The sequence below is a fragment of the Malurus melanocephalus genome, unplaced genomic scaffold (assembly GCF_030028575.1).
Source record: "Malurus melanocephalus ecotype Western Australia unplaced genomic scaffold, MMel_1.1 scaffold_230, whole genome shotgun sequence".
NCBI classification, from domain to species: Eukaryota; Metazoa; Chordata; class Aves; order Passeriformes; family Maluridae; genus Malurus; species Malurus melanocephalus.
In genome coordinates, this window is record NW_026623462.1 from 643888 (window position 1) to 655060 (window position 11173).

The following is an 11173-nucleotide window of genomic DNA, read 5'->3' on the forward strand; positions in this document are numbered from 1 at the left end:
CCAGAGCACACTTAGGGACGAGCCTGGAGTCAGGAGAGCCCCTGCCTGTTGTGCTTTCTGAGGGAACGGGCTACAGCCGTAACACTTCTTGCTTGGATTTAACAGGAAAAGAGAGCAGAGATAATTTTACCTCTTTGTGAAGAGGGCCTGCCTGCAAACTACCTGCGTGGCCTCAGGTTTCCTACAACCAGCTTCAACCATGTGTGAGTGCCAGGCTCAYGCTGGGGAGCAGAAAGAACCAGCTCTCCTACACCCACCCTTGTGCTTCTGCACCTGTCTCACAGCTAAAGGAAAAGAGAACATGGAGATGAACAGCAGGATACAAACACRGGAAGGAACAAGTAACAGACACGAGGCACCTCTGCTATTCAAGTTTTACGTTAAACTGGTGACCAATAAGTGTCCCCTTAGCAACACCAGCTGAGAGTGTGTGGTCAGACTCTAGGCAGGAGGCTGGGATCCCTGCACATCGGCTCCTGTGTTCAGCTGCTCGCTCTGCTGCTGGAACTCCAGCCGGGTCTGGCGGTTGGACTCCAGCAGTTCCTTCAAGCAGATGCGTAGGTGATCGTTCTTCTCCTCCAGGTGATCCAGGCAGGAGTTGATTTGGTCCAGCATGGAGTTTATTGCTGCATATTCTAAAAGCAAGGGAAATGAGAGACTGAACAATGGAAGTACATTGTCACTGCAGTCAGAGCTCTGGCAAAACATGCCCACAGCATTCTGGCTGTGCCTTAGTAAAATGCAACTGAATCCTGCATGTGCTGCGTTCCCTGATCAAATGAGGCCAATGGGATGCCATCTCGGGCAAGGTACCTGGGCAATCCAAGTCCATTGTGGGCACATGTGACAGCCTTGGACCTCACACACAGCCAACCACAGGCTGAGTGCTGACTGCAACACTACCAGATAAATCCTAAGGACAAGTCAGCCTTTTTAGCTGCCTTTGGGGTCATCTTTCCAGACAGTACAGGCATTTTGGCAGCATGTTGCATGCCAAAATGTTTATTTTCTGTGAATTATCCAGATAAGGCCTCCAAGCTGGGATGTACTTCACTGGGACGTGGCTGGGTCTGGCTGCCAAAACAGTGGCTGTGGGAGGAGCAGGGGACAGTAGTGGCACCGTTATTTCCAAAAGGAGGCGAGTGTTGGGCACCAAGTTTAGCCACAGGATTTTCATATTTTTTTAAGGCTTTGGGTGCTTCAGATTAAACCTAGACTCTCTGCAGATAATCATGGCAGTTGGTTATCTAGGTACAGTTTCTTGTTCACAGCATTGGTGCAAGTGCAGCAGTTTGCCCCAGTACAATGGCATTTCACAGTGGTGTTGTGTTAGCACCGTTACTCAGCTGATGAGCGCTTTGCTACTGCATGAAACACTTGCTTTTGGATTGTTCCAAGCAATATTCACACAATCCTGAAGAAAAACAAAAACCCAAACTGAAAAAACAGGCAAGATAAACTCTGCTGAGATTATTCAGGAACCTGGGGCACTGCAGGAGACCCCATACGGAGCCAGTGCAATGTTTCTTTCTGAAGCTGCACAGCTGGGTGAGTGCAGGGAGGCAGAGTGGAGCTGATGTTTGTGAGAACAGTGGGCTGCAGAACAGGAAAATATGCCCGTGTGGGTGACAAGCCCACATCTCACAGGCTGGAGTTGGCTCCTCTCCATCCAGCTCCTCTGGGCCAAGTGTGATACACACAGTGCTTGGAATGCTGGGCTGAGCTGAAGGACACAGAACAGGGAGGATGACAATGTGCTTTGGGCATCCTATGAGGGTCAGACTGTGCTGAAATCCCCCAGCCCAGCTCTGCCCCTCTCAGCTGCCCCTTTGCCAAGGTGTTCGGGTGCCCCAGCACACCAGGCCCAGGCACTGCCATTCCCAGCAGCTTTAGAAGAACTGTGAATATTTAAACATTGCAGTCATTTGCATTATTTATAGCTAAGAAGTTTCATTATGAAAAAATAATTGTCCTCCTTTTCTTATACCACTTTGGTGCTGTTCAGAGTGTTACAGCCTCTAATCCATTCCAGTGAAATGGTGAGCAGATCCCAAGCAGATACGGTAACTACTTCTGGCAAGTGACATTCATCAACTTGGCAAGTAGTCTGTCATCACAGCCGAAGCCTAATTTTCTCAGTGCCTAAAGCTCAAGTAAAGGTTATGTAATTCAYGCAGCTTTGGAAAGTGAAGAATTTTTAACCATTTAAAAATAAGTTATAAAAACCTTTTATTTGATTGCTTTCTGTTAGTTGCATGCTTAGTAGATTTTTGTGGAAACATAACCACATCCCTACTGGAAACATTGAGTAGGAATATGGCAATTGCATTAACTCCTCTACATTCTTAAAAGAACAGCTGACAAAAATCAGGTTTCCTACTTGGGATCAAAGAAGAGATCCACAGCCTCAGTTCCACTAGACCAGGAAATAGCTGCAGYCTTTTATGACCAGTTACTGCACACAAAGCCCAGCTAATTACAAACTGAACCTAATTAGTTAGGATGTAGATCCAATTAAGTGACTTTCTCCATCACATCCAATGTGTCTCTTAGCTCTTCAAAAAGTGTCAAACACAAACCACTGTGATAATGTAAAACAGTAAACGTGCTTGGGGTGTTTCAGGGCAGAATGATCCTCCTGTCACTGGAGGTGGATCCCACAGTGATGGGATGGGATGGGATCCACCATCCCATCTGACCCAAAATTCACCTGTGTGGGTCACATCTGAAAACTGAACGGTGTTTTCGGAACAGCAGAACCCAACTATACCATTTTCAACAGAACAGTAGCAAAGTGTTTACTCTGAAAGAGTTCCAGTTTTAAGAATGACCTCTAAGTTCACATTACAGCTCTGCTGTCGTCTCACTTCCTCCATGGGCTGGTTCTAACCGGACAGGGCAATATGAGAAACTTCATACCCAGGCATTGTTGAAATGCCCCAAAATGGAGTTTACCGGGCTATATGCGTGAAATTCCCTTTTTCCATGCATGACTACTTCTCCCAGATCTGCCCAAGTCATCTGCCCTGTGGTTTCGAAACCTGAACATCCTCTTTCTCCTTAGACATCTGCACCCCCTACACCAGCAAAGGCACCGAGCAATCTTTCCACAAGAAAAAATCCACCCCAGAGCAGCACGCAGGAGCTCGGTGCCCCAGATGGGCGGGCAGCAAACCCTGCAGCCCCTCAGCCCCACTGCCGTGCAGCGGGTGCATSGCTGGCGTTGGGCACCGCTCCCGGCCGAACACCGGGGCACATCGSAACACACCTGGACTGTGTCACTCRCAGCCCAGGGCGAACCCAGGCCACCCCGTCCCACCTCCGAGGTGGCAGCCCCCCTCGCCCCCACGCACCTTCCTCCTCGAAGGTGTCCCCGCCATCGTCGCCGTCGTCGCCGGTGYCGCCGCCCAGCACGTGCGGGTCTCCGTTAGGCCCCGACATCCCGCCGCGCCCGCCCGCCCCTCGGCGCCGCCCGCACGGCGCGCCCGTGCACGCGCAGGGCCGACAGCCAATGGGAGGGCAGGGCGCCGCGCGCGTCACGCCGGCCGGCGCTGCCGTGAACTCTGTGGTTAGCGCAGAGAGCGCGGAGCAGGAGCCGCGCGGGCGGGCTCGACGAGCAGCACTGGGCAGGGGGTGACCCTGGGGGGAGCGCCGCGTTCCCCGTTCGTCGGGAATTTCCCCCAAACGGGGAAAATTTGCGTGCCCAAAGCTAGGGTATGTCCATGCCCTCCCCAGATGTCCTCAGTCCCTCCCAGGTTCCTCCGCTTAGGGGCCGTCATCAGCGCTTCTTTCCCAACACAAGTAATGCTCCGTATGCATCAATCTGCATCCTGCCCTTGCGAGCCATCCCGTCCCAGAGACGGCTTTGTTGCTGCAAAAACTGCAGTCCTGTCACCAACTGCTTCGTCTGCTGAGCGGCTTGAACCAGCCTCAGGTCACCTTCCCACTCCTTTTCCATAAAGGAACAAGCACGATTCACGTTGCCCTTCCCTGTGTTTGGCCCGGTATCAGCCGCACCTCAGTCACCTTGAGGAGAYTTCATCGCTGTGTGGTGTTTTCATCCCCGGGAGAGAAGTTACTGGGATGAAAATAACCCACAATTAGAGCATTGATTCGAGCTGCACTCCTGAGATCAGGGGTGCGTTATTAAGTGGGTATTTGGGACAAAGATGAAAGAAAAGGTCATGTCCTCATTTAACATTGCAGCCACCTCTCCTTTCTGTGGGGTAACCCTACTGCACTGCAGAGTCAGACTCGTGTTACACCCCAAGTAGGGAAACTGAATATAAATTGTAAAAAATATAAATTAAAATGTAATTAATGGATGTAATCGCATGTTAATAAAATAAATTATGACTTTCAGTGTGGAGATGTGCCCTTGCACAGTGGGTACATGCTGATCAGAATCCATAGCCCCACTGGACAGAGACCCACAGAATCCCACAATGGATCAGGTTGGAAGGCACCACAGTGGGTCATCAGGTAGGTCCCACCTCTCTGCTCAAGCTAGGTTGTCCCAGAGCACAGGATTACACTCAGATGGTCCTGGAATATCTCCAGTGAGGGACACTCCACACTGTCCGTGGACCATCTGTTCAGTGCTCTGTCAYTGCACAGGAAAGTAGTTCTTTTTCATGTTCGGGTAGAACTTTYTGCACATCAGTTCCTGCCCATTCCTCTTGTTCTGTTACTCAGAACCAAAGCCAGATCCATTCTCTGTCCCCTCTCTGCAGACACCGACAGACATCGATGAAGTACCCTCTCAGCTGCCTTTTCTCTGGGCTGAAGAGGCCCAGCACCCTCACCCGTTCAACTGATTATTTTATTCCCACTTTAGGCTTTAATGTGTTCTCAGATTTGACAATCACAGGGCAGCGGGTTCACCCTTTATTGGATGTCCCCATGTGTGGTGTCCCGTGTGCGGTGCTCCCCGTGGGGTGTCCCCTCAGCRGAGCGCGATCCCGCCGTACCCGCAGCGGGGCCGGGGCCGTGCCGGGGCGGTGCCGCCGTGCCCGGGGCGGAGCGGCCGCTCTCCGCCCGCCCTCAGCCGAAGATGGCGGGTGCCGGCCGGGCCTGGCGGGCCGGAACGCTGCTATTGCCGCCAGCCTGGCGGCTGCGGGCYCCGGGACGAGCTTTCGGCGCCGCGGCGGGACCGGGAGGCAGCGGAGGCGGTGGCCGCCTGGTGCTGGGCGCTGCCTTCGCGCTGGGCGGCGGCGCCGGGCTGTGCCTGGCTGCGCGGCAGCGCCTGCGGGAGCACTCGGCCGCTGAGGTAACACCGGGGGCGGCTCCCCCTGATCCCCGCCGTGCCCTCCCCGAGCCCCCGGGGACAGCGGTTCCCTGCGGACCGAGCGGCTTCTTCTGCCCCGGTTTGAGTGAGGGAAGAGCTTTAAATTGTTTGGGAGGCCTCTGGCAGAGCATTCCTTGAGGAGCCGTAAGGAAAGGCTGTCAGTGAGGGCTTGCTGGGGGTGTGGAGCGCTTTCTGTTGTTGCTCTTTCGCAGCACCCGCGCAGGGTTGTGTAACACAGTRAATTGTAAATGAGAAACAAAGTAGGGTGGCTGCATTTGTTGTATAATGTGTGAGGAATGATTGGCACGGCCTGTCAGGCTACTGAGGAKTTGCAGCTTTGCAAAACATCCCTTAACTGATGTGCCGCTGTCCCTGCCGTCTCTGAGCTCTCCCTTTTTTGTACCAGTTGTGCCCAGGTTGGGCAATCCCAACCAGGCTGGTTAATCCCAGGAATGCGAAGTTGGGCAGACACRTGCCTAAAAACAAAAGCAAAATCTGCTCTTCCCACGGAGGGTGTTGTGGGGGGAGGGATTGGCTTGTAAAGGCTTTATTTGTGTTTGTTTACATACTATTGCAAATGATTGTATTTTTCTATAGAATTCTGTTTCACAGAATAGAAACTAGAGGGGTAAGCTCTCTGGATTTAACTTTTTTTCCTGGCTATGAATAGGAATTTCTAACACATTAAGTAGATGTTTAGAGAAACAGGTAATTGGTCCCAATGGATGGTGAATATTTAAATATTTGATGCCATTTCATCTGATAGCYAAGATATGCCCATGATCAGATGCTGAAACCAAATGTCAGTGACTATGACTTCATGACAAAAATAAAGGTGGAAGGAAGGTAATGTTTATGTTTTTAGTAGAAAATTAAACCTTCTGGTTTCTTCCTTCCACAGCTGCCTGCAGGGAACCTGCAGCTCACTCTCTACCAGTATAAAACGTGTCCTTTCTGCAGCAAAGTCCGAGCTTTTCTTGATTATCATGGACTGCCATATGAAATTGTGGAAGTGAACCCAATCATGAGAAAAGAGATCAAATTCTCTTCCTACAGAAAGGTGCCCATCCTGCTAGCCAATGCTGGGAGCCCTCTGGTAAGTCTTTCTAACTTGGAGCCTGAGCATGCARGTGAAAAGCTTTTGAAGAATTTCTTTTAAATTTCACCAGTTTCTTTTAAAAGCTTGTTTTAATCCTGTTTTTCAGCAATTGAACGACTCCTCAGTGATAATCAGTGCGATAAAGACCTATCTTATTTCCAGGTAAGAAAAGAGGGTAATGGGAGAAGAGTTGAATGTGGAGGGCCCAGTAGAGATTTAGAAGATTCTGAGTTGGCCCTAAGTCTCTCTCTGACTTCAGTCTCTGGGTGACCTGAGCCTGCCTATGGTAACGTGGGTGGTGCCTATATATGCTGTGATGTGTGTGATGTAAAGCCAAGCTTTTACCTTGCAAAAGTGCTTTTTCATCTGTGAGATTCTGTTTGCACAAWACCTACTTAAACATGGACTAGTGTTTGTCCTGGAACTGAGCTTACAATTAGCCAGTTATAACATGTAGAATGAGATTTGTTGAGCCACAGGAACTGTGGCCTGACCTTTAGGTCTGCTTGAGAATGGTAGGAAGTTTTATGGCTGCAGAAATTTCTGTTCTGCCACAGACAAAGGTATGTGCACTTTTAATAGTTACTTGCAAGTAGCTGTTTCAATCTCTTTTGGKTTTTTTTTTTTTCAAGMAGAATCTGGAACATTGTGCCCTTACTTTTAGAATAATACATTTTATAGCATGTATCTTTCAATCTGTCCTTTGCTCTTGTTTCTTTTTTGTAGCAGCCAGGTCAGTGTTGTGTTTCTTTTCACAGGAGGAATAGCTTGGAAGAAATCGTGTCCTTTTATCCACCTGTTAAAACCATGACTGAGCAAGGCAAAGAGGTGTTTGAGTATGAGAATAAATACTGGCTCATGCTGGATGAGAAGGAGACAAAGAGAGTCTATCCTGTTAAAGAAGTGAGAGTGTAAGTGCTCTTCAGTTTCTGGGCTCTCCAAGTAGGGTCACAGCCCTCTCCATATGTACTCAGGGTTGATGTAGACGTAAAATCCCACTAGGGCTGACAATTCCTGTCACACCCCCATTAGTGTTTCAAGCATCAGTAGTTAGTTTGCTGTGTTAGATAATTCAAAACAAAACTGGTAGATGACGTAGTTACCATCACTATGGTCACACCAGCCTTCAGCTGTCTCCATTTTCCTTCTTGATCTTTCCTTTATGCCACAGGGGAATGCTGTTGAGGGATATTTTCCCTTGTGGTTTTATTTCTCATATTAGGAGGAGGAGCTTGTGCTCTATCTTAGTCTTAAATTCAGTTTGAGATTGGAGGAGCCTTGCYAAAGATAAGGATGCTAAGTGTGTTTAGAGAAGTCACCACAGCACCAGGCTGGGCAAGAGTTTTTGATTTGTTTGTCCTTGGCACGATCTCTGGCTAAGGCCACTGTGATTCTGCTTCCTGTCGCCCTGCAATTTCTACCTCACTCACTGAAAACTTCCTTTTGTCTGCTTGCAGGGAAGAAATGAAGTGGAGAAAATGGGCAGATGATTGGCTTGTTCACCTTATTTCCCCCAATGTTTACCGCACCCCCAAAGAAGCCTTGGCATCTTTCGATTACATTGTCCGTGAGGGGAAGTTTGGCATCTTGGAAGGTCTCTTTGCCAAGTACGTGGGGGCTGTTGCCATGTTCTTCGTTAGCAAGAGGCTGAAGAAAAGGTTGGTATCACTAAGCATCAAGTACACAAGAGGAGAAATAGCTCCTTAGCCTCATTAGCTGTGTACCCCAGGTGTCAAAGGGCAGATCCTCAGGGTTTTAAATTGAACCATTAAGAGTAACAACCGTACTTCTTTAACTGGAGGTACTGAACCCCTCTATTTACCCACTATTTAATTACCCACTGCCCCTTTCACTCTAAAATACTGCCCTTACTCACAAGACAAAACCACCCCAGAAGGTGAGACATTAAAGAAAGAAATGAACTTGTGTCTTCAAACTGATTGCTGTCTTTATCCAGACACCGGCTTCGAGATGATGTCCGAGAAGACTTGTACGAAGCAGTTAACGAGTGGGTAAAAGCTGTTGGCAAAAATCGACTGTTCATGGGTGGGAACCAGCCAAACCTCGCTGACCTGGTAAGGGYTTCATCCCTGCAGTTATTGTCAGGTGGATCACAAATTATCCTTCTTAATACAAATGCAGACAAAGAGGTTGAGCTACATGAGGTACATTGCCCTTTGTGCAGTAATACCATTCCCATATGGTGGGGACTTCCTCATAACTGCACATAGATACCGATCCTTCCTTACTGATTCCTCATGGAAAAACATGCATATTCTTAATTACCTTTCTGTCATACACTCCAGAATGGTGGAGTAGATGGCAGGACAGGGGAAGTGCCATTCTGGCTTGGCAATTAGACACTTGTACCCTAAGCTATTTTCCACTCTTTACGTGTTGTTTCTGATCTCTCTGCTCTACACAGGCAGTGTATGGGGTGCTCCGGGTCATGGAAGGGCTGGAAGCCTTTGATGACATGATGGTTCACACCAACGTTCAGCCTTGGTACCAGCGCATGGAACAAGTCATTGAAAAAACTGGAGTTGCAATCTGATGCCAGCTGCAGCTGCCTCCCTGAAGTACTTGCATGGTGAAAACTTCAGAAGAAATGGCTTTTATTTTTAGAGTTGACTGGTCGCACCTAACAGACTGACATTGTGGGCACAGAGACCRCCCTGTTTAGAACATCAAATCGCAGTGAGAGAAGGGTCCAGCTGTTTAGAAGGATGGGGACAGGTCAAAGAAAGGGATCTCTAGATGCTGCTGGAAAGGAGTCACTCTGAACTGAAGAAAGCAGCAAATAGCATTCTTTCAGACAAGAGCCATCGTCAGAGCAGGTTACTGTAAAAGCAAGATGCTCTTGGCTGGTGTTATGGCTATGTCAGATGTGGTAGGCCTGATCAGCTTTTGCCTCAGGCTGTCTTCTGCTACTCATCCATGTCACCTGAAGTGTTTTTCTGACTGAGACACTGGATATTGGTTTTTAAGTGACAATATTTCCTGCAATAGAATCCTGTAAGSCCCGTGCTGAGGGAACTGGAAAAATCCCCAGTGCTGGAGCAGGCACCTTTCCTCTGACAAAAGTGAGGCTATGCTCAGCAGGGTTTGTGATTTCACTCTTCATGTAAACGGTTCTCTCAGGACTTGATTCTGTACTGTCTGCAAGGATAAAGGCTGGCTTTATTCTATCCCCTTTGTGAGATCTGAGTTCTTACCTTACCCTTTACACCTGAAGAACACACCCTACACTGAAACCACTAAGGCAGARCAGTTATTSGAAAGGCTTGTCTTGCRTGAGATTTCTCTGGAATATTCCWGAAGATCAGTTTGTTCTTGCTTTAGGTAAAGAAGGATTAAGAGCCATCTGCATKGCCAGGGGATCTCTAGATGTTTCTGTCATGCAAGAGTAACAAAGGATTTGCTGATGTGGCAATCAGATTAGGAGCTGTACCTGCAGCTAATGTGCAATGTGAAGTCTTCTGTGCTGTGCTRGGTAGAATCATAGAATGGTTTGGGCTGGAAGGGACCTTTAAAACCATCTTGTTCCAMCCCCCTGCCATGGGTAGGGACACCTTCTACTAGACCAGGTTGCTCCAAGCCCCATCCAGCCTGACCTTGAATACTTCRAGGGAYGGGGCAGCCACAGCTTCTCTGGGCAACCTGTGCCAGGGCATCATCACCCTCWTAGGGAAGAATTTCTTTGTAACATCCCATGTAACCCTGCCCTCTGTCAGTGGGAAGTCACTGCCCCATGTCAAAGTCCCTCTCCAGCTCCAGAAACAAAGTCATGGTAAGACATGGTGCAGGTCTGAATGTGAGTGATCCTCTGCACAGCCCAAGGCTTCAGTATCCTTAATAACCACCTYGATCAAGTTCTGTTTCCCCAGAAGAACAGGCAGGTTTCAGGGAATCTGATTTGTTGTGATATTTCAGATGCAGCTGAAGTTGGTCTGTAATGTAGCTGCCAGCCCAGTGTATATTCAGGGGAAGTACTTTATTGGTCATAACAGTGATGGTGATAGAGATTTGGAGTTTTTTCTGAATGTAGGCCTAGTTCCATACTAAGTTATGATATGACATGGATGGGAGAAGGAAAATGTTTACAGTAAAAATGGCTGTGTGGCTGCTCTGTRACTTGTATTTCTTTAAACCATTCTGTACTGAAACTTGTGTTCCACGGTGTCCACAGGCAATGTTTTAAAGAATTATATTGAACATGCATAAACAGAGGTTGAAGAATAATTTAGACATCCACGTCAACCCAAGAGGGAGGAAGAGTTTCATGTTAAATGAGGATCTGAAGCRCCAAGGGCTCAGTGGCTCCACTTCATGCTGTGCTGTGCTATATCAAAGAATTCTCTCAAGATGAATATCCCTAACACTAACATGCCGATAACATTACATTAAATAAAGGTTGTTTCAGGATTTTGTATCACCTTTCATAGAATGKTAAGGGATTGGAATGGACCATAAAGATCATCTRCTCTCCCCTCTCTGCCATGGGCAGGGCCACCTCACATTAGACCAGGTATTCCAAGGCATTATCGAACCTGGCTTTGAGTGCTGTGAGGGTTGGGGCATCCACAATCACTGGGCAACCTGTTCCAGTGTCTCACCACCTTCACAGGGAAAACTTTCTCCCTAATACCTAACCTAAATTTCCCCTCTTTCAATTTGTACCTCATCCTATCTCTACAGTTTATGATGAAGAGTCCCTCTCTGGCTTTCCTGTAGCCCCTTCAGATACTGGAAGGTGCTCTAAGGTCTCCACATGACCATTCTCTTCT

General features: G+C 48.3%; 2 protein-coding genes across 2 annotated transcripts; one reads left to right on the forward strand and one right to left on the reverse strand.

Moving 5' to 3' along the window:
- Window positions 1-362: 362 nt before the first annotated feature.
- BBLN (bublin coiled coil protein) lies at window positions 363-3481 on the reverse strand. Its single transcript, XM_057374606.1, has 2 exons — window positions 3354-3481; window positions 363-635 (listed from the first exon to the last, which is right to left on the reverse strand). The coding sequence occupies exons 1-2, from the start codon at window positions 3439-3441 to the stop codon at window positions 442-444; spliced, it is 282 nt and encodes a 93-aa protein (XP_057230589.1). The 5' UTR covers window positions 3442-3481; the 3' UTR covers window positions 363-441.
- Window positions 3482-5032: 1551 nt separating this feature from the next.
- PTGES2 (prostaglandin E synthase 2) lies at window positions 5033-10825 on the forward strand. Its single transcript, XM_057374601.1, has 7 exons — window positions 5033-5269; window positions 6189-6383; window positions 6493-6548; window positions 7145-7297; window positions 7844-8044; window positions 8344-8461; window positions 8812-10825. Exons 1-7 carry the CDS (start codon window positions 5054-5056, stop codon window positions 8938-8940), a joined length of 1068 nt encoding a protein of 355 aa, XP_057230584.1. The 5' UTR covers window positions 5033-5053; the 3' UTR covers window positions 8941-10825.
- Window positions 10826-11173: the final 348 nt, after the last annotated feature.